This window comes from Drosophila bipectinata, chromosome XR, assembly GCF_030179905.1.
Source record: "Drosophila bipectinata strain 14024-0381.07 chromosome XR, DbipHiC1v2, whole genome shotgun sequence".
NCBI classification, from domain to species: Eukaryota; Metazoa; Arthropoda; class Insecta; order Diptera; family Drosophilidae; genus Drosophila; species Drosophila bipectinata.
In genome coordinates, this window is record NC_091735.1 from 24,563,560 (window position 1) to 24,586,213 (window position 22,654).

Consider the following 22,654-nt stretch of genomic DNA (forward strand, 5'->3'; position numbering starts at 1 on the left):
CCCTCCTCCTCCTCCTCCTGTGGCATGGAAATCTATAACATTCTTTCTTTTTTTATGACAGCCCTGCAACAGCAGCAGCAGGTGGCAGCCGTGCATGCGGCGCATCCGCAGCACGCGTCCCTCGCCCAGGCGGCGTACGGTGGCAGTCCGCAACGGCGCTTCCTCTCCGAGGGCGAGCTGGTGCGCCAGGGGGCGGGCGGCGGCATTTCCGGTGGCGAGCTGAGCTATGCCCGGTCCAACAATACGGTGGACAACATCCGGGAGCTGGCCGGCAGTCCGCAACGGGGCGTCTACATGTGGAAGGACACATCGCCGGGCTTCGGCACTTCCGTGGCCGGAGGACAGCAGCAGCAGCAGCAACAGGTGGTGGCCAGCAGTGGCATCGGCAGCAGTGCGGGCACGCTGTCGAGCAGCGGAGGAGGAGTGATGCCACACGCCCAGTACATAACGGCCGGCGGGGGAACCCATCCGCTGATCATGACCCACTCACGCCTCCAGGACTACGCACTCCAGCAGCAGCAACAGCAACAACACCAGCAACAAGCAGCGGCCGCGGCAGCAGCAGCAGCGGCGGCAGCTTCCTCATATCATCGCTCCAATCCCACGAGTCCGACGACCATGCCCCAGGTCTCCGGAGCGGGTGGCCAGAGCTATATCCTGCGCTACGGAGGCGGGGGTGGCGGCACCGGAACCGGCAGCAGCGGCAGCCTGGCCAGCGTTACGGCCAGTAATCCGGTGAGCGGCGGAGTCGGTGGTGGTCCAGGCGGTGGTGGCTATCAGCCAGCTTTGCGCGGCGGTGTGGCTGTCTTCCCGCCCAATCCGCTGGGAAATTCCGGCGGCGGCGGCAATCCCCAGACCCAGCCATCGCCGCAAATCAAGCGAAAGCAAACACCCACGCGACCCATGAGCTTTGTGCGCGCCCTGGAGATGACCGACTCCATGGAGATGCAGTCTCTGGAGCAGCAGCAGCAGCAGCAGAACGGTGGTGTGCCCGGCATGAACACCAGCCAGCAGGGCGGTGGCAGTGCAGCACACTTGATGCAGAACAACTCATCCAATTCGGGCACTCCGGACAGGGCTAGCATTTACGACATGAACTACGAGATCTCCGTATAACCCGTGGTGGTGCCCGTGCTACTGATGCCACCTGCCTTGGCCGCCACAGCCACAGCCTCTGCCTCTACAAGTAGTCCAAATCCAGCTACAGTGGTGGCCACCTCCTCCTCCTCCGTTACCATGCAACAGGCAAAGTATTTCAATCAGCAAATGGAACCAGCCGCGTATGCTTCGGTGCCAGTTTTACCCCTCAAGACCATGACCAATGGCATTGCCGGAGGAGCTAGCCATGCACAGCCACATCCACAGCCACAACCACATCCACATCATCATCAGCACCAGCAGCAGCAGCCGCAGCACCACCTCCTTCAGCAACAATCCCAAAACAAACGAAAATTTTCAACATTTTTCTAGATAAGATTTCAATTCAAATCCCAGTTAGTTTTCTTTCTTTTCGGATATATATATATATATAACGAATATATATATATATATACATGTTATGAAATAGGTTGCAGTGCTGCACTAGTTTTCAAAATCATTTTTTGATATATTGTTTTTATTAATTTCTAACGAATATGATAATTTTTTTACGAATCGGATTTTAAAACGAAATGATTTCTAAAACAAAAAAAAAGAAAAAGAAACGAAAAAGTATAGAAATTGTACACGATCGCGAGAGATCAGGGCAGATACACATAGAACGGCCTTAAGAGCTCCAAGACTCTTAAACATTATACTCATGTCCTGTTGTGTATTTGCCCTGGACACCCCCCCATCTACCCACTAGCTATATCCTTTATACATATAGTACACACATATATGGAAACCTTTTGCAATCAATTTGAAAATCGCCAAAATTTGTAAGAGTTAATACAAAAAAAAAAAGAAAAAGAAAAACTAAAATACGAATACGAATTCAAAAATCGAAATCGAAATCATATACATTGTACGTGAGTGTTTCGGTGTATGTGTATGTGTGTAAGATTGTGCCAGTGTGTGTGCGTGTGCATCTGTATTTTCTAAGGTTTAGTCTTTATATATATTTATATCTATTTATGCCATATATGTATATGTATATAGCCCAGGTGCAGACAGAGAAATTTATATGTCATTCGTGTACATAGATGGAGGAGGAAAGTGAGTGTGCAAACGATCGGTCATCGAGTGCTGCGAGTATCTGTAAGATAGTATATACCTCGAGTACAGTGCGTTTCAAAAGCAAACCCCCAGTTAGTCATAGCTTTTGTACTCCATAACGTCCCTGTTTAAAAAGCGCACTGTGCTTGGAGATTACTCGACATATACTCCAGAAGAGATTGCATTAGTTATTACACCTATTGTTTAATTTATTTTTATTTTTTTTTCAATTTAAATTTTCATTTATTGTTTTTTTTTCGATCATACATATAATATATAGTGTATTTTATGTATATTTAGTAATCGTAAGTGAGCCCTAATCGCGTAACTTAAATGTCGTCCAATATTCAAATCAAATCATTTGATTTTCATGTACATAAGTGTATAATGAATGAGGATTCTTTGGTTCTAGCTTACCAATTACTTATGTACTATAGGGTACGGCTATATGTATATATATATATATATAAATATTTCTATCAATATTTATATTAATATTATATGTATTCCGTAAGCACCCAAAACTTTGTTGTTATGTTTTTAAGTGCTTTAGCTTTTACATCAAAGCCCCGATTGAGTGTTCGAGTGTGTGTGCACGTTTTTTTTTTTTTTAGAAAAATTTCAAAAAAAAATTCATTGTTTCATTTATATATTTTTTATTTTTTAAATTTTCTTAGAAATAATATCTGTAACATACACACCTGATCTACGAGGGCAACTCTATATGTGTCTGTATTATGTTTGTGTGCTGCTGCATCAGGCGATAGATCTAAATATATATATATCTATATATATGATCCACATAATCTATATATATATATATGTATAAGAGAAAGAACAAAATAACCTGGATAATCCCAAAAAAAACCTTTCCCTGATCAGATCACGAGAGTTTGCAAGGAACAAAATACTTGTAAAGACTATACGAAATATATAATGGATCAAGAGTATTTAGTATAAGCGTTTTTTGCTAACACATTAATTCATGAATTTGCAACAATATTTAATATACATAAAGAAAATGCATATACAAACAAAAAAAAAAAAAAAAAAAAAACACAAAACAAAAGCGAGATAAACGAAAAACCGAAACAAAAATGTAATGTAAAGTGTAAAAGGAGGAAAAGAGGATGAAATTGTTTTAGATTTTTATACCAAATTGATGTAAAACCACAAATTGCTTATTTTTTTGTATTCCTAAAACCTAAACCTCAACCTACAACCTTGACCCTCTAGCCCTAAGGGGCCACGACCCTGATCTCTTCAGGGAATGTGAGAAAATGACTCTAACAAAGTCAAAAAGCCAGAGAAACAACAATGTTTCAAGATGTTAAGAATATGCAAGATTCTTGGGTTCTGAAATTGTTTTTTTTTTTGTATTGAATACTTATGTAATTTGTAAATTATATGACAAGTAATCAAATAGCAAGCATAAACGGCAAGGCAATTAATAAATAATAAAAATTAAAGTACTCGTGTTTTTAATTTTGGGATAACGAATTTTTTATCGGATATATCGGACCAGAAATAGAGATTCCAGAGCCCATACCTCGACCGATCTGGCAACCCTGCGCATTTTCGGAATCAGCGCTCGATTGCCCATCGAACTGCATACCACGTTTTTCGATATCGAACAACTCATTTTCGACCGTTTTTTCGAAAAAATGGAAAGGCTAACCATCACGATTTTTTCCGATTTTGGCCGAAAAATTTTTTGTTCGATTTCGACGAAATTGGTATGCATTTCGATAGACTTTGGTGCGCTGATTCCGAAAATGCTAAGCGTTGCCAGATCGGACCACAAACAGCCGAGATACGGGCTCTAGAAAGCTCAATTCTGGCCCGATCTGGCAACCCTGCACATTTTCGGAATCAGCGCTCGATTGTCCATCGAACTGCATACCACGTTTTTCGATATCGAACAACTCATTTTCGACCGTTTTTTCGAAAAAATGGAAAGGCTAACCATCACGATTTTTTCCGATTTTGGCCGAAAAATTTTTTGTTCGATTTCGACGAAATTGGTATGCAGTTCGATAGACTTTGGGACGCTGATTCCGAAAATGCCAAGCGTTGCCAGATCGGACCACAAACAGCCGAGATATCAGCTATAGAATCTCTGTTTCTGGCCCGATCTGGCAACCCTGCACATTTTCGGAATCAGCGCTCGAACGTCCATCGAACTGCATACCACGTTTTTCGATATCGAACAACTCATTTTCGACCGTTTTTTCGAAAAAATGGAAAGGCTAACCATCACGATTTTTTCCGATTTTGGCCGAAAAATTTTTTGTTCGATTTCGACGAAATTGGTATGCATTTCGATAGACTTTGGTGCGCTGATTCCGAAAATGCTAAGCGTTGCCAGATCGGACCACAAACAGCCGAGATACGGGCTCTAGAAAGCTCAATTCTGGCCCGATCTGGCAACCCTGCACATTTTCGGAATCAGCGCTCGATTGTCCATCGAACTGCATACCACGTTTTTCGATATCGAACAACTCATTTTCGACCGTTTTTTCGAAAAAATGGAAAGGTTAACCATCACGATTTTTTCCGATTTTGGCCGAAAAATTTTTTGTTCGATTTCGACGAAATTGGTATGCAGTTCGATAGACTTTGGGACGCTGATTCCGAAAACGCCGGGCGTTGCCGGATCGGACCACAAATAGCCGAGATATGGGCTCTAGAACCTCTATTTTTGGTCCGATCTGGCAACCCTGCGCATTTTCGGAATCAGCGTTCGAACGTCCATCGAACTGCATACCACGTTTTTCGATATCGAACAACTCATTTTCGACCGTTTTTTCGAAAAAATGGAAAGGCTAACCATCACGATTTTTTCCGATTTTGGCCGAAAAATTTTTTGTTCGATTTCGACGAAATTGGTATGCAGTTCGATAGACTTTGGGACGCTGATTCCGAAAATGCTAAGCGTTGCCAGATCGGACCACAAATGGCCGAGATATGGGCTCTAGAAAGCTCAATTCTGGCCCGATCTGGCAACCCTGCACATTTTCGGAATCAGCGCTCGATTGCCCATCGAACTGCATACCACGTTTTTCGATATCGAACAACTCATTTTCGACCGTTTTTTCGAAAAAATGGAAAGGCTAACCATCACGATTTTTTCCGATTTTGGCCGAAAAATTTTTTGTTCGATTTCGACGAAATTGGTATGCAGTTCGATAGACTTTGGGGCGCTGATTTCGAAAACGCCGGGCGTTGCCGGATCGGACCACAAACAGCCGAGATACGGGCTTTAGAAAGCTCAATTCTGGCCCGATCTGGCAACCCTGCACATTTTCGGAATCAGCGCTCGATTGTCCATCGAACTGCATACCACGTTTTTCGATATCGAACAACTCATTTTCGACCGTTTTTTCGAAAAAATGGAAAGGCTAACCATCACGATTTTTTCCGATTTTGGCCGAAAAATTTTTTGTTCGATTTCGACGAAATTGGTATGCAGTTCGATAGACTTTGGGACGCTGATTCCGAAAATGCCAAGCGTTGCCAGATCGGACCACAAACAGCCGAGATATCAGCTATAGAATCTCTGTTTCTGGCCCGATCTGGCAACCCTGCACATTTTCGGAATCAGCGCTCGAACGTCCATCGAACTGCATACCACGTTTTTCGATATCGAACAACTCATTTTCGACCGTTTTTTCGAAAAAATGGAAAGGCTAACCATCACGATTTTTTCCGATTTTGGCCGAAAAATTTTTTGTTCGATTTCGACGAAATTGGTATGCATTTCGATAGACTTTGGTGCGCTGATTCCGAAAATGCTAAGCGTTGCCAGATCGGACCACAAACAGCCGAGATACGGGCTCTAGAAAGCTCAATTCTGGCCCGATCTGGCAACCCTGCACATTTTCGGAATCAGCGCTCGATTGTCCATCGAACTGCATACCACGTTTTTCGATATCGAACAACTCATTTTCGACCGTTTTTTCGAAAAAATGGAAAGGTTAACCATCACGATTTTTTCCGATTTTGGCCGAAAAATTTTTTGTTCGATTTCGACGAAATTGGTATGCAGTTCGATAGACTTTGGGACGCTGATTCCGAAAACGCCGGGCGTTGCCGGATCGGACCACAAATAGCCGAGATATGGGCTCTAGAACCTCTATTTTTGGTCCGATCTGGCAACCCTGCGCATTTTCGGAATCAGCGTTCGAACGTCCATCGAACTGCATACCACGTTTTTCGATATCGAACAACTCATTTTCGACCGTTTTTTCGAAAAAATGGAAAGGCTAACCATCACGATTTTTTCCGATTTTGGCCGAAAAATTTTTTGTTCGATTTCGACGAAATTGGTATGCATTTCGATAGACTTTGGTGCGCTGATTCCGAAAACGCCAAGCGTTGCCAGATCGGACCATAAACAGCCGAGATACGGGCTCTAGAAAGCTCAATTCTGGCCCGATCTGGCAACCCTGCACATTTTCGGAATCAGCGCTCGATTGTCCATCGAACTGCATACCACGTTTTTCGATATCGAACAACTCATTTTCGACCGTTTTTTCGAAAAAATGGAAAGGCTAACCATCACGATTTTTTCCGATTTTGGCCGAAAAATTTTTTGTTCGATTTCGACGAAATTGGTATGCAGTTCGATAGACTTTGGGACGCTGATTCCGAAAATGCTAAGCGTTGCCAGATCGGACCACAAATGGCCGAGATATGGGCTCTAGAAAGCTCAATTCTGGCCCGATCTGGCAACCCTGCACATTTTCGGAATCAGCGCTCGATTGCCCATCGAACTGCATACCACGTTTTTCGATATCGAACAACTCATTTTCGACCGTTTTTTCGAAAAAATGGAAAGGCTAACCATCACGATTTTTTCCGTTCGATAGACTTTGGGACGCTGATTCCGAAAATGCCAAGCGTTGCCAGATCGGACCACAAACAGCCGAGATATCAGCTATAGAATCTCTGTTTCTGGCCCGATCTGGCAACCCTGCACATTTTCGGAATCAGCGCTCGAACGTCCATCGAACTGCATACCACGTTTTTCGATATCGAACAACTCATTTTCGACCGTTTTTTCGAAAAAATGGAAAGGCTAACCATCACGATTTTTTCCGATTTTGGCCGAAAAATTTTTTGTTCGATTTCGACGAAATTGGTATGCAGTTCGATAGACTTTGGGACGCTGATTCCGAAAACGCCGGGCGTTGCCGGATCGGACCACAAATAGCCGAGATATGGGCTCTAGAACCTCTATTTTTGGTCCGATCTGGCAACCCTGCGCATTTTCGGAATCAGCGTTCGAACGTCCATCGAACTGCATACCACGTTTTTCGATATCGAACAACTCATTTTCGACCGTTTTTTCGAAAAAATGGAAAGGCTAACCATCACGATTTTTTCCGATTTTGGCCGAAAAATTTTTTGTTCGATTTCGACGAAATTGGTATGCATTTCGATAGACTTTGGTGCGCTGATTCCGAAAATGCTAAGCGTTGCCAGATCGGACCACAAACAGCCGAGATACGGGCTCTAGAAAGCTCAATTCTGGCCCGATCTGGCAACCCTGCACATTTTCGGAATCAGCGCTCGATTGTCCATCGAACTGCATACCACGTTTTTCGATATCGAACAACTCATTTTCGACCGTTTTTTCGAAAAAATGGAAAGGCTTATCTCGGCTGTTTGACGTTCGATCTGGCAACGCTTCCACCATTCTTCCAGCTTCAATATATTGGCTAATATATTACCCTTATTTTGTTATTAACAAATCGATTTTAAATTTTAAAATCAGACTCAATACAGGCACAGTGACACAATTATCTACAATTGAAATATTTAACAGAGTGGATCAACAATTACTTAAAGCTAAAAAGACGCGCAGGAGTATCGGGCAGAATCCTTGAATTGCACAAAGTAAGCTACAGCAGGGAGGATGTGAAGATCTGCTGCAGAATGTGAGGTAGCTTGGTAAGGTCCATGCAAACGAAGCTCTGACCTGCCGGCATGGACGCGTTTATCCTAAAATACAAAATATTTTTACATTTATTTGATAAAAAAAATAAGAAGCAGAATGCTCTCTGGTGTCTTAGATACTCACTCATCCGCCTCCTCTTCGAGACTGCCAATGAAGATCACATAACCCTTGACCTTGGGCTCGCCACGTTTCAGAGCAACGGCCAGATCCTTTGGAGCGATGCCATAACGGGAGAGATTCGCATCGCTTAGCACCACCACGATGGCGTTGTCGTAGTCCTGCTCCGCTCCCAGAGTGGAGCAGGCTTCGCGTGCCGCCTTCACTGTGGAATCGCCAGACCAGCAGAACTGCGAATGGGCGTGCATCATCCGGATGGCCTCAAAGCGTTCCTTGTCGTTTTTCGGCGGACTACCTGCCGTAACGAACGGAATCTCCCAGCCCTCTCCGCTGTGGCCAATCACATCGTAGACTATTTTCTTTTCAAAACCCTCGAAGGCTTCCATCACCATGACCACGGCCTCCAGCTGACGGTCCAGCCGTCCATCGTAGCCATTGAACCTGGTGGGATCAGTTGTAAGGGGCTTGTTTCTTGTGTTTTATGTCTACGAACTCACCTGTACATCGAACCGGAAACATCCACCACAAGCTTTAGCCTGTTTGGCTTTTCCTGGACATGATCCGCCCATGGATTCGCCTCCGCCCGTCGGCGGTATATGTTCTTCTCACCCGTAATGCCCTCCACGAGCCGCGTGTCATCCAGATCGCCGTGCGTCTGGTACTTTTGCCACAGGCGCTCCTTGCTCTTCGTCTGCATCGCTTCCAGCACCGCCTTCAGCTGCTGCACCTGCTTGCGATTCGGCTCGCTGAACTGGGCATACACCTTGTGGTCGTGGGCTGACATCTTGATCTCCTTGAGCTTCTCCTCGAACGCCTTGCGGTTCATTTCGCGGGCCGCCTTCTTAATCTCCTCTGGCACATCAGCCTTCTCCTCGTCGCTCAGCTGATGGACTTTATGGCCCTTGTCCAAACGAAAGGGACCTCCCTTGCCGCCCAACCCGGCTGTGTCGCGACCGCCGCTGCCCCCGGCCCAAGTGTTGCCGCCCACATGCGGTTCGTTTTTGGGGTCCAGCTTGCCGAATTTTGGTCCGGAAACGCCCAAGCCACTGTGCCTCTTTACGGATGCCTGCAGGACTTTTTGCTTGCGTATGGCCTGGATTTCCTCTTCGGCGTAGGACTCGATTCCGTGCTTGGCAAGGACCTGGTTGACCTGTTGGAGTGCCTCCGGCTGATAGCGGTCAAAGTCCAGCACGTTTCCGACCACCTCCGACATGTTCTCGTCCGGATAGCGCTCCAAATGCTTAACAATACTGACCACCTCACGGGTGGAGTATGGATAGTTCAACATACCCTCGTCCGCCAGTGTTCGCAGCTCCCCAAAGGCGTTCACCAGGGTCCTCAGCGTCTTGATGGGCACCTTCGGTCCGTACTGCTGGAGCAGGTAGATCTCTGAATCGGGATCCGGATTACTGATGGCATGGCAACTGAAGACATCGCCCAAGGCGGCAAAGAAGTCATTTCCCAGGAAGGGAAACCCAGGACGATTGGCCAATACAATGAGCCGGAAATCGGGATGGGTTTCAATGGAATTGGGCACTCGACCGCCAGCACCCGGCGGCACAATCCTTCTACCATCGGCCAGAACCATCTCGCCGCTCTCCACAAGGGTGCGCAGGATGCAGGTCACGTTCACGGGAGCCTTGTCCGCTTCGTCCACCACCAGGACATGACCGGAGCGCACCGCCTGGACCAGGGCGCTGTCTTCGTACGACACCTGACCGTCCTTCAGGGTGGCCTGGAGCGTCAAGCTGTGCACAGTTGTGTCCCGATGCAGCTGGATGTATTCTCGGGGTCGTTGCATCAACTCCAGCAGGCGATCCACCAGCTTATTCTTGCCCACACCCTGGTTTCCGACCAGGAGGAGATGCTCGCCAATAAGGTAGTCCTGCAGGAGGCGCTCCAGCAACTGCACATGCTGCGGCATCTCGTAGAACAAGGTGCTGGGAACTTTGGAGAGCTGTGCCTGGCTCGGGCTGCCCAGCGGCCAGCTGGTAGAGCCGATCCTCAGGGAGTTATCCTTAATCTCTATTTGGTCCTTGCTGCTCTTGAGCCTTTTTTCCGGTCTGGCCTGTATGCCCACCTGGTGGATGGCCTGTTCCAAGGCACTGCGCGACAGAGCCGGCATAAATCTGGCTAGGAATGTATTCTGCAGCATTTCGTGGACATCACTCAGTTCACTATTCGGGTAAGCAGCCAATCGGCGAGCCAATTTAAGCAGTTGCCTGGTGGATAAGGTACCAGCCAGTCCCTGAAGCAGAGGATCCTGCGAGGTACGCAGCAGTTGGGCCAGCTCCAGTAGTGGTTCCATGCCCGCGGGTAAGGCTCCTCCGCACAACTGGGTCAGCAGCTCCTGTTCCTCGCTCTGGCGCAGAGGACGCAGTTCCTGGTACAGAAACAGGCTGAGCAGCTCTGGAGTCAGCCAATTTGGTTGTCCGCTGCCCGGGCGTGGTGGTTCCGCTAAGGCCACAATGCGGAAGGACTCGTGCATGGGCAGGAAACCCATCTGGGTGAGCTGGTCCGCAGTTAGTCCTTGCTGGATAAGGGCCTGGTAGCGACTTGCACTCAGCAATGTGGTGCCATCGCACAGCTGCAGTTCCCGGTCATGAATGAGCCTGAAAGTAATGGATTGTGGAATGAAAACTGGCCAGGATAGGATATATTTCATGGACGCACCTTTGAAGCACACTGGCCGTGCTCTTGTGGAGGCGATGCAGTCCATTGAGCACCGCCACCGATCCGGTTTTGGCTGCTCTCACCAGAGGCGAGTCTCGCCAAATGGTGTCGCCCTGGGGACTGGTGATACGCTGCTGCACTAAATCCCGACTGGTCATGTCCTCGTAGAGCATCATGGGCTCCGATGTCTGCTGGAGCAGACGCAGGAGCTCCTTGGTGAGGGCCAGCTTGCCGACGCCCTTCTCGCCCAGCAGACAGACATCGCCCACGGCATAGGCCTGCAGCAGGCTCGCCAGGGCCTGTCGTTGATGCGGCAAGTCCACGAAATCGGTTGCCACAGGTGCGGATATCTTTCCGCCAGGTACATTTAGTTTCAGGCCATCCAGCTGGAGGAGTATGCTGCCAGGATTCTCTGTCGAGTTGCTACTGCTCGTAATACTCTTAATACTTTGGCTGGGAATCAGTTGAATTTCCAATTTCTTGAGCAGCTCCTCCACACGTTTGCGTTGATCGACCTTCAACATGGCCTGATACGGATATGTGCGACTTATCACGTCGTGGAGGCTAAGCAAGGGATTCGTTTCCTTCAAGGAAAGCAAAGGAAAGGTTTAGGATGTGAATAATCATACAATCATAAGCGACATCTTACCAGCATCTTGACTGCCAAACGGAGGTTATGTAGCGGAAAATCTGGCAGCTGCAAGACCGAATCCGCCTGCTGCAGCGTTAAGGCAAAGGTAAGCAATTGCTTGAGCTGCTCTTTGGGCACTAGGGGCGCCTGCTGATGCAGTTCCTCGAACAATTCGCCATAGGCATAGGAGGTTACGTTGCGCGATTGGAAACGCGAACGCAGCGGCGGATCTAAAGGCGTTCCCTTATACTTGTGGGTGGGCAGACCCAAGGCCACAACGCGGAACTGCTCGGAGACGCGCAGCAGGCCCCACTCGTCCAGCTGCTGGCGGGTGTGTTTCTATAAAGAATCATCACTATAAGAGATAGTCCAGGACTTCCGATAATTACTGAACTCACCTCCAAAAGCTTATCGTACCGCTCGGGGGCCATCAGGAACTTGCCGCTTTCCAAGTGCATTTCACGGTTCTCGAGCAGATTGTTTAAAATGGGTAGCACATTCCTCTCGGCGTGCTCCACGCCGTCCAGGACCAGAACACGACCGTTTAGGGCCGCCCGAACAGCTCCCTGATCGTGATAAACCGCCTCTCGGTTGTGGATTTCGCGTCGCTGCTTCAGGTCGCTCTCTGTGGTGTCCCGGCTGAGAGCCACATACTCCACCTCGCGCTGTGTAAGCTCCAGGAACTGCATGGCTAGCTGGCGACGGAGAGGTCCTGGAGGACCCAACAAAAACATGTCCTGCCGCAGGGCATCCTTTTGCAGCATCCAGCGCAGATGATGCAGGGCTGATTGAGTGAGCTGCAGAGTGCCATCCGGAGCGTAGTTGACTTTAATTAGCAAGATAAGTGTTTGATTAACCCATAAAGATAAGGAATCCAGATGAATCTCTGGGCTTGTGACCTTTGTACTGCCATGATCTAAGTTTACCCCCATTTTGGTTGTAAATACACTCACCGTATTGCTGCGGAACCAACTGGGGATGCTTCGGCTTGGTCAGGCGCACACTCACATCGCCGATTGTCAGGCTATCGTCCTGCGAGTCCTTTGCGCTTGCGGTACTGGCCCATTGGCGTCTCCAAAATCGGCCGCCTTGCAGGCTGTGACGCAACAGGTGGCCGCTGCCGCGTTGCAGGTTCGCCAACATTACTTATGGATGGGGGAGGGAGAGCACTTGCTTATTAACCGGATTGGGAGTTGTAACTCCGGTTAATTTGATTTAAATCACGGAATTACGGCGGCAGAATTCGCGTGTTATTATCACTAAAGTGCTGCCCATCAATAGCGACCGATTAATTGATAACAGCCTATCGATAACAACATATTACCAAAGTGCTGCCCATAAAAAAGTATTTGAACTATTTTGGTATTTTAATACTAAAGAAAGGTAGGAATTTCAATCCAGCTGTAACTGGTCACACTTAAAATAAGCAAGCCATCGAAATACGCAAAACTTACCGTTCATATTGATTTAAAAGGCTTAAATAGTTTAGAAAGCCACAAAAATGACCACAGCTGCTCGTCCTACCTTCGATCCTGCCCGCGGAGGGTCTGGACGTGGTGAAAAGGATCTAAGTGCCCTCAGCAAGCAATATTCCAGCCGCGACTTGCCAGGCCACACCAAACTAAAATACAGGTTCAACAAAGAAAACAAATCTCAAGTTTTTAAGTTAATTAACCAAACGATTTCACCTTTCAGAGAGGCTGGCCAGGGCACAAGCGAGGAGATCCGCAACCGTGACTTCCGCAAGGAGCTGGAGGAGCGCGAACGTGATGCTCGCTCGGGAGCTGCTGGTTCTGGCAAGGCGCTGCCCTCCATTGTGCGCAAGGCCATCGAGGCCAACAGCACCGCCTCCAGCGGCGGCAACAAGCGTGTCAAGTTAGATGCTGCCGCTCAGCAGGCCGCACAGCAACAACAGACTGTCAATTTGGATGCTGACGAGCCGCTGGACAACAACAGCTCCGACTCTGACAGCGACTCGGATGACGATGATGCGGTCCTGCTGGCCGAGCTGCACAAGATCAAACAGGAGCGCATGCAGGAGGCCGCGCGTCGTGAGGCGGAGAAAAAGCAGGAGGACGAACGCATTCGCATGGAGAACATTCTGTCCGGCAATCCGCTGATCAACTACGAGCCTGGCACAGCTGCTTCGGCTGCAGGACGTGCTTCTGGTCTTGGTGGCGATCTGAAGATCAAGCGGCGCTGGGACGATGATGTCGTCTTCAAGAACTGTGCCCGTTCGGCTCCCGAGAAGAAGACCCACTTTATCAACGATGCCCTGCGCTCCGAGTTCCACAAGAAGTTTATGGACAAGTACATTAAATAGTATCCATATATGTTTCAGATACGTTTTGTAATAGTCTAAGTAACCAAATTTTCAAACTTTTTTTTTCATCTGTAATTGCTAAATAAAAAATTGCATTTTATAAGCATATTTGTTAGTTTTTTTTTAATTAAAGGGTTTTTAGTTCTTTGCGGGGAGGTTTAGATTAGTCTAGAATAGAGGTGTGGTTTCTTAAACATTTAAGGATGTTTTTGGTTCCAATTTGATTGGAAAGTGGCTGGGATAATGGCTTAGAACCCTGTACAATGGTGGAATATGCCCCAAAGACCTGCTTCCATGGAGCATAACTTGGCCAATACTTGTCGGAGCCAGGAACCGCATACCTTCTTGATCTTATATCGTCTAGGACTATCATTTTTTATCAATATCCGGGAAACTAAAATCGGATCCGATTTTCGAAATTTTTCCAGGGGGTAACATCATGATTTTTTTTCGAAAGTTTGGTATGATTTTAGTTTTCCAGATTTTGTTGGGAAATAATAGTACTCGAAGCTACAAGATCGGAAAAGTATAACATTTTTAAATCGAACGAGTATTAGCCAAGTTATGACCATTGGAAGATGAAGTTTGGTCGCCTTTATTAAAAAAAAATACAAATTCTGAGAAACCAAAATTTCCTCAAGATTTATTTATGATTTTGGAGGTTTATCAGACAATTATTAATCAGAGATTCAAGAAGAATATTCAAGATGATGTCTTAAATGCCTTAAAAGAAAGTGAATAATGTGGCCTTAACCGGGCTAGACTTTCAAGGTCTAAGAAAAGGATTTTGGAATATAATTTAAAATATTTCTAAAAGGACAAAGCTCAGTCTACATGACTTCAAATATTTCCCAATCGCTTCTTTTAAAATAAGTTTTAAGTTTTAAGCCTTAACTTTAACCTTTTTTATTAGTTGGCTTTCTTAAAGCTTCTTGTTTTGGTTTAATGTTTGGCCATTGCCTACCTTTAGTAGGTAGTTGTCCCTTTTTAATTTTTGGTCTTCTCCAAAGATTAGCTGCTCTTCGTCGTGGGCTTTGACCCATTGACTGTGTTCTGACCGCGAGTGCGAGTCCGAGTGCGAAGGGCAGGCAACCTTAACCAAAGTGTGAAACCGCAAAAAACATCGGTAGCCGGCCAGGGGCGGCGACCGAAAGGGGTATAGAAGAAATGGCTGCCAGTGACTGGGCAGGACGGCGGGGGGACACTACTGGGGCTGGGGTTAAGGCTACGTGAGCGCACGAAGAAGCAGCCCCAATAATCATCATGTGGCAATGATCATCGCAAGGGCAATTGTCGCTGCTGATGAGGCACGAAGCAAAATCAATTTGCCCCAAAGGAGCTCGGAGCTCGAAGCTCAGAGCTCAGAGCCCAGGGCCCGGAGCCCGACCTGGCCAAGAAAGCGCAAAATAACTTGGTCAATTACGTCGACCCGGGGTTGTTGCTTGTTGCTTACTGCTTACTGTTTACTACTTGCAACATGGTGCCGCCTGTTTCGGTTTCTGTTTCTGTTGCAAATGCAAATCATCATTGGAGGAGAAGGAGGGCTCGATTTCCACGCCTCTTTAATGCCCCGCACGCGGCGGCCTGTTGCACCGAACTGAACTTCGACTTTGTCAATGAGTCCACGTTCTGACTTCCAACCTGAGCTTGAAGACCCTTCCCGATCGCGAGGCCTCCTCGTCCCAGGCAGTGCCGTCCCGCTTTCCCCCCCTCAAAAGTTGACGAACGCTCAATTTTACGCTAATTCGATCAGAATCAAAATCAAACAAAATTAGCCTGCCCATAGCGACCCGGCAAAGCGATGATGATACCTCCCTACACTGCAACAAGAGGGGTTTAACAAGAAAATTTTAATATTTTAGAGACCTAGATACTTCTAGTTGTTAAGAATGTTTTATACTCTTCCTATTTTATTTAACATTTATTTTAAAACTTTACTCAATTTTTTAAGAACAGTGTCTTGTGAATTGCCTGCCATTGACAATGATGATCAGAAAAGTATTGGTATGATGAGACCTGCTAATGATAATCATGGTGATTGTTGTTATTACGCTGCCTGCTTCTGCTTCTGTCTGTCAAAGACACTGAGAGAAAAGTTAAAACAAAATTTTAAGAGGTTTAAAATCCTTAGAAAACAACTAGACACTATCAGAGATTTTCAAGAAGGTCCAAGATTAAATATCTTTAGAATAGTTTGGTGTTTAAGATAATATTTTTGAGAAAATATTGAATTCTTTAGTTTTTATTTTATATTTAAATATAGTGAAGATTTATTGTTGGAACTAATATTGTTAAGAGGCTATTAAGCTCTTTAGTTTCTTGAAAATATGGGATTTTCAAAACGGGTTCGAAACTAGTCAGAAACTTTATTAGGAAATTTTCCTTTTTTTATTCCAAGAAATTATGCAAATTATATAGTGAGTCCAGTTTAGAGATTAAAAGTGAAGCTCAAAATTGAAATATTACAAAGTAATTAAATGGAGATCTTACTTTTTTAAATTAAATGTAGTTATTTGATTGATTTCAGAAGTTTTTAAGATTTTAAAACCATCAAGTGGGTTTTAAAAGTCTCGAAAGTAATTAAATCTTTAAAATATCCAAGTATGAAAGGTACTTCTTTGAAGAAAACTCCTCTAAATATTTACCAATTTAAAGGATTTATTTAAGTATCTATAGAATTTATTTCCAGTGCATTTATGATGTCTTATGCCTGCTGGCTGTCCTCCTACAGTGGCAGTGCTGAGGCATTACCGACTCTCTGACTTTGAGCGAACATAATTTATTTCCTGTTCGACATAATGCAGTCACCCTCGTATCCCTCGGATACCCCACTTCCCAAACTCCATTCCAACTCCATTTCCATTATTTGTGCATTCATCAGAAGGGGCTTGAAGAGGGCAGGGCAGGAAGGGCAGTGTTGCCCGGCAATCTGCCGTCAAAAGACTTGAATCTTGAACCATGTTGCACTTTTCGGTAGTCGCCGCGCGCTAAATTGTGGCCACCGAACGAGTGGGGCAAGTCTGAAACCTGGTCTGTACCACCACCAGCACCACTACTACTGCCACTGCCACTGCCACTGCCATGGCCTATCAATTGTCAGCAATTTTGCAACTGCATAAACTTGAAAAGAGCACAAAGCGAAAAAATCGGGGGGGGGAGGGCGAAAAAAAAAAAGAAAAATGCATACCAAACTGCATAAATATGGCGGCTGGACGACGGAAATGGCCGTCGCGGTTGCAAGTGACAAATAGCCGGCTGGCAGAGGGCTAAAGGGGCGGCTAGATGGAGGGGCGTGGGCCACGGGGGCACAGGAACCCAAAGGGGGGATCAGTGGACCAGTTGACCACCAAATAAAGACCGCGAACATATGTTTCTGGCTGGCATGCCTCAATGGAGAGACACGAACCCAGCCATTATAGACTCCATTTGACCCCGAAAATTTTACAAAAAAAAAGCATTAAGAGAAAACATGGTAGTCTTTAAAAATAATAAATAAAAAAAAATATTTAATAATTAGAGGTTGTAGAATAAAAAAATTTCATAGAATAAAAATTGTAGAATGAAATTTGTAGAATAAAAAAATAAATACTCACAGATATTAATAATAATATTAGTTATTGTATAATAAAAATATTTAAATTTATATAATTAAAGCATTGATTCATATTTAATAAATTAAAAATCAAAAATTGGAATATAATAATTTTAAAATCTAACTAATTCCATCAGTTTTTTAATAAAAACCTTATCATATTTCCTTGTTAAATATTTAATTGTTTGCCTATAAACCCAATATATACTTTAAAATCCCTTACAACTACATCTGCCACATTGGCAGACTGTTGCAACATCAATTGGCTGTGCAACAAGCCACACAACCCGAGGTGGCGACACTTTATTTAGCTTTAAAATTTTATAGAATGCAAATTTCACTCAGCTGTTGCTCAGCCTTCGGTCGGGTGTCGAGTCCTGGGACTTTTAAGGGGGGCAGGACACCCCAGAGAGGAGTTGCAACTGCAACTGATGCTGCATAATTTAGTTGACCAATTTACACTGGAATTGAGGGCCTTTCTGAGTGCAACCGGAAATGCAGGACAGGACAGGGCTGGGCTGGACTGGACTGGACACCAAAAAAGCCAAAGCATTTTTGTGGCCATAACCACTTTTATTTTTTAACACATTTTTTGTTGTGTTTTTATTAATTTTTTTTTGTGCTTGGTTTTGGCCAGGCCTGCACTTGACATATTTACTCGCCATGGTCGTTTGTAAGTTGGCTCTGGAAGGGTCAGAGGAACCAAAGTAAAGGTTCAAGGGAAGCCCCCTACATATGTCTGTTAACCCTAATGATTCACCGAACTTTGACTTGCAACAGGAACAAACTTAAAAATTTAACCTTTAGCCGAAACTAATTTCAAATGGCAGCTAATGGGATTAAAAACAAATTTCACCTACGCACAGGTCTCGCGGGAATTTCATGGTCATTGCATTCGATTAAATGGCTAATAATGTAAAGGCACTGCGAGAAATATTTAAAAAAAATCTAGGGCAGAGGAAAATTAATTTAAAAAATTTAAGAAAATAAAAAAGAAACTAAAATAATTACAAAAGTGAATAAAAATTGATCTAAAATTAAGGGAATTTAGTTCTTAGGAGGAATGTTGGATAAAGAATAATATTTCTTTCATTTTAAAATTGAAAAATATAGGTTTAAAAATTATTAAAAATTTTAAATACTAAATAAGCTAAAATATACCTATTTTTTATAATAATTAAATGATTCTATTAACAGTATTTCAAAGTATATGCCAATATACTCAATAACTAGCCCCAATTATACACTCAAGTATCAATAACTATTTCCAAGCTCCTTATTCTTCTTCCTTATTATTCTAAGAACTCCCTATTTTTTTCTCAGTGCATCTACCAGTTCAACGGACGTGTGGCAGACGCATATTTCCGCAGACAACTGGCAGAATGGACAAAATCAAAATCAAAACTCAAAACTGAAAGTCGAAAATGGAAAATCCGGAAAAGCAGAGCCACATGGACGCGTCCACTGACTGGACGGCAGGCAGGATAATGCAACTGGCTTGAGTAGATGGAGCAACAGGTGTATCAGCTCTACCAGGACCAGAAGGATTAAGAGAGAAAGGTCAAAGGGGACTGACTGAGAGGACAACGGCGGACCGGAAATGCGCCGCCAGGAGCAAAGGTGAGCAAAAACTAAAAGCTCATTTGCAGCTACTTCCGCTGCTAAATGAAAATGCATTTCCTGGCTGGGAAAAAGCGTTTAAGGTCAGAAAACAGTATTAATGCCGAGTACTCACCCTGATCTCCTGGTGGATCCTGCAAATCCCTTTTAGGCTGCTGCTAGTGGTAATGGTATGGCAACCGGAATAACGACCTCCTCCACTCGGTGCGTTTTGTCTCTGACAGGAAAATTTTTATGCAAAATGTTGCGACATCTGTAAATGATATGCTGCCATTAGGAGGAGAGCCTACAACGCACTCGAAGGACACCTTCTGCTGCCAGAGTGTCCTTCTCCTTCATCACAGGGGTATAACTACTTCCTTTGGCTACTGTTACCGTTACACTTCCGGCTCCTGGCCAGAGGACCACCTCCTTCTCCTTCTCCTCATTTCTTCAGTGGTTTTTGGTGGCTGGAGATCGGGGATTCCCTATTAAGGACATAGATGTAGATGTAGATGCAGATCCAGATGCAGATTCAGATTGCGATTCAGAGGAGCCTGTGTCCTGCGTCCTGGGCTCTGGCTCCTGGCCGCAAAATGCGTTCCGTTCGCATCTTCCGGACCCCAATCGAGGGGCCCAAGAAAAAAGCGACAAAAATAGGGAAATTTTGATGCAACACGACGACGAGGAAAGACTCTATAAAAAGGGAAATAAATTATTAAAATTGTTAAATAAATTAAGTTAATATACTACAATAATACAATTTTAAAAAACAAAATGAATAAAATTTTTTTAAATATATTTTAGAATAAACTTTAATCTAGAAACTTAATAAATAAAGGATAATAATATAAAAATATAATATAATAATAAAATTTCCTCAAATCTTTTTCAAAAAATCTAGTAAACCCCAAAATCAAGTCAGAGTACCTTGGTCCCCCATAGCTCTTTGAAATTTTTCCTAGCCCGGGGCACCCCCGGCAACTTGCCTTGTGGACTTGCATTCCGGGCATCCTTGCCTTTGGCAGGACACTGGCCGGCAGCCATTTAGAGTGAGAAATTGGCCATTAAAACAGACAGCTACACATGTTGACAAAATGCGAACGCGACTCGGAAGGGTCGCCAACGCCATCTCCTCTCCGGACTCTTTGATTTCCCTCCTCTGTCGGCTAGTGCCACCTTGTGGGGCACGACCCGGACAGGTTGAGGAGGTCCTGTAGGGTCCTCAGTCCTTCCCAAGTGACTCGTTGTCGTTGCCAAGTGCTGCAATTCTCATTGCGATAATCAAATTGTAGGTTTCGTTGTCGTTGTCTGCTCGATTGTGTGCCACATCAATGGCTGAGGGTGGGGAGGGGAGGGTGCAAGTGCATGGGTGCAAGTGCAACTGCATCCCAGCCACCACCCCCCACCCCAATGGGTGCATCCGGTGCGTTTTTGCATTTCCAAATGGGGGCCACACTTGGCCCGAACATTTTTTGGTCAAGGAGGTCTGGGAGGGGAGATACCCCCCAGCAGGACCTTTCAAAAGTCAGAACAGGACACGGTTGCCACAAAGCTAGACACACTGAGAGAAGTTTTAAGGAAATAACTAACCTAGTTAGCTATAATGTTTGTAAAAAAAGGATAGTTTTCCTAAAAGCTCAATCTTCTGAAAGTTTTCTTTTAATTTTTCTAAAACCTCCTAGTATTACCTTTAATTTCTCTCAGTGCCCCAATAAAGGACACATCTCGAGAGTAGTGTATCCTTGCATCTATTATGTGAGCCTATAAATAGAGGTAGTTAAGAACCTTGCGGTTGGGCGCCTCACTTTTCAATTTGAAAAATGCCCTTGCCTTTCGATCCATCCAAGACCCCCCCAATCGCCCTCTCCGACAGATCCATATCCATTATTTTTTTCTAGTATTTATAGAACACAGTGACAGACTTAGTTTCAAAGAATTGTAACGCTTCTACGAATGCTTAGGCCTCTAAAGTTGTGACAACCAATATATATTTATAAACAATAATTGCCACCGATTTGTTGGAATTCCAGTACTGGAATAAAATTAAATATTTATGCAATAATATTACTTATTAGATAACTCGAATAACTATTTCATGTTAAATATAGATTTTCCTCAATTCGGAAAATTGCAGAAATTCCAGATTAGTGGGGGTATTTTCTAGTCGTAATACTCTATTATTATATACTCTACTTTTTTTTTTGCATTTTGCTTGGCTTTTTTTTATGGCTTGTTTAGCTTTTGCTTTTTCCCGCACCTCGTTTTTGAAAATCCCCCGTCAGAATTACGAAATTTATTCAGTGACTCAGGTTAGGGCGACAAATTCTAGTCGGAGTAACGATATTGGATATAGCCGGGCCTATATAGCAGGTTCCCTAACCTACCTTAGAGTTGCAAATTTGATTTTCAAATTATTTGATGAACAAAACCGGTTTTAAGTTTTTGTATAATTTTAGCCTACTATTTGGTGGGCTTTAGTGGTAGGCTTGTGGGTTTAAGCGGTTAAGAGAGGGGGCTGGAGGGGTTAAGGCCAAGGTGAGAGACCGTCAAATTGGCAAACTGCTTTCGGCTCCTTGGCGGCTGCAGAGACTGCTGCGGTTGCACCAAATATCCTGCCTTAATTGTAAATATTCTTTGTAGCTACACTGAACAAAATATTAGGGTTTATATTTATTATTTATGATAATTAGGAACTTAATTTTAATAATTTATCTTTATCTTTATCTCACGTTTGATTCCTCATTAAAATATATTTTTTATATATTTTTAAAAACACTTTTAGCCCAGTGTAGTCCGCTTTCGGCCAAGTTTATAGCCGGCTTTGGCTTTGGAGTTCCCAAGCACACCCTCTGCATACAAATCGGAAATGGGAGCCAAGTTCAGGGCACTGTGGGTTACGTGCACGGGCTCAGATCGCCGGATCGCTATATCTGAGCCGCACCGTACGGTTTGAGGTCCACCAGATGGATGAATGGGGATGGTCGGGACTTATAGAAGGGGGGGACCGTCCACGCGACGGTGGCTTTGTCATCGACGTTGTCGTCACTTTTACAGAAAATGATTCACGGGCTCTATGCTTTGATTTTGTATTTGGGGGGCTTGGGGACTTGAAGATATTATATGTATGCTCTCCAAAAAATTAGCATCTATTTTTAAGGCTTTTTAAATAAAATAAATTGTCCATATTACTGTTTAAATTATTTTATAAGCCATCAATTTTCTACCAGTTTAAGTGGAAAAAGAGTTTTCTTTCCCTCATACCTTCTTTTATTTATTTTGTGGCAATAGAGTATTGTTTATTCAGTGCTATTCGGTGTTACCTTATTTGGCACCCTTATTTGTTGTTATTACCCCATTGTGCCACATAAACAAACGAGCTTGGCTTGGCGCAAAAATAAACTGTTTACGCCTCGGGGTTTACCCATTTCGGCCAACTGGCTGGCTGGCTGGCTGGCTGGCCAGAACGTGCTGCAGATTATTGGCTGATACGGAATAAGTCTTAAAAAAAAGCCTATCAGATTTTAAAAGATTTTTGAGATTAATTTTTCAAATTAAGGA

At 44.5% G+C, this 22,654-nt stretch overlaps 3 protein-coding genes across 3 annotated transcripts in view; 2 read left to right on the forward strand and 1 right to left on the reverse strand.

The window, feature by feature from the left end:
* Zdhhc8 (zinc finger DHHC-type containing 8) overlaps nt 1-3,665 on the forward strand; it is a 39,978-nt gene extending 36,313 nt beyond the window's left edge. Inside the window, exon 11 of the mRNA XM_070283003.1 lies at nt 62-3,665. Coding sequence (XP_070139104.1) covers nt 62-1,116 — 1,055 coding nt within the window. The 3' untranslated portion in view covers nt 1,117-3,665. The remainder of the gene's footprint in view (nt 1-61) is intronic.
* Nucleotides 3,666-7,865: 4,200 nt separating this feature from the next.
* c12.2 (von Willebrand factor A domain-containing protein c12.2) lies at nt 7,866-12,877 on the reverse strand. Its single transcript, XM_017239276.3, has 7 exons — nt 12,533-12,877; nt 11,978-12,405; nt 11,598-11,918; nt 10,949-11,532; nt 8,773-10,887; nt 8,282-8,716; nt 7,866-8,202 (listed from the first exon to the last, which is right to left on the reverse strand). Exons 1-7 carry the CDS (start codon nt 12,720-12,722, stop codon nt 8,103-8,105), a joined length of 4,173 nt encoding a protein of 1,390 aa, XP_017094765.2. The 5' UTR covers nt 12,723-12,877; the 3' UTR covers nt 7,866-8,102.
* A 104-nt stretch (nt 12,878-12,981) lies between these two features.
* c12.1 (spliceosome-associated protein CWC15) lies at nt 12,982-14,009 on the forward strand. Its single transcript, XM_017239277.3, has 2 exons — nt 12,982-13,211; nt 13,275-14,009. Exons 1-2 carry the CDS (start codon nt 13,081-13,083, stop codon nt 13,900-13,902), a joined length of 759 nt encoding a protein of 252 aa, XP_017094766.1. The 5' UTR covers nt 12,982-13,080; the 3' UTR covers nt 13,903-14,009.
* The last annotated feature ends 8,645 nt before the right edge of the window (nt 14,010-22,654 follow it).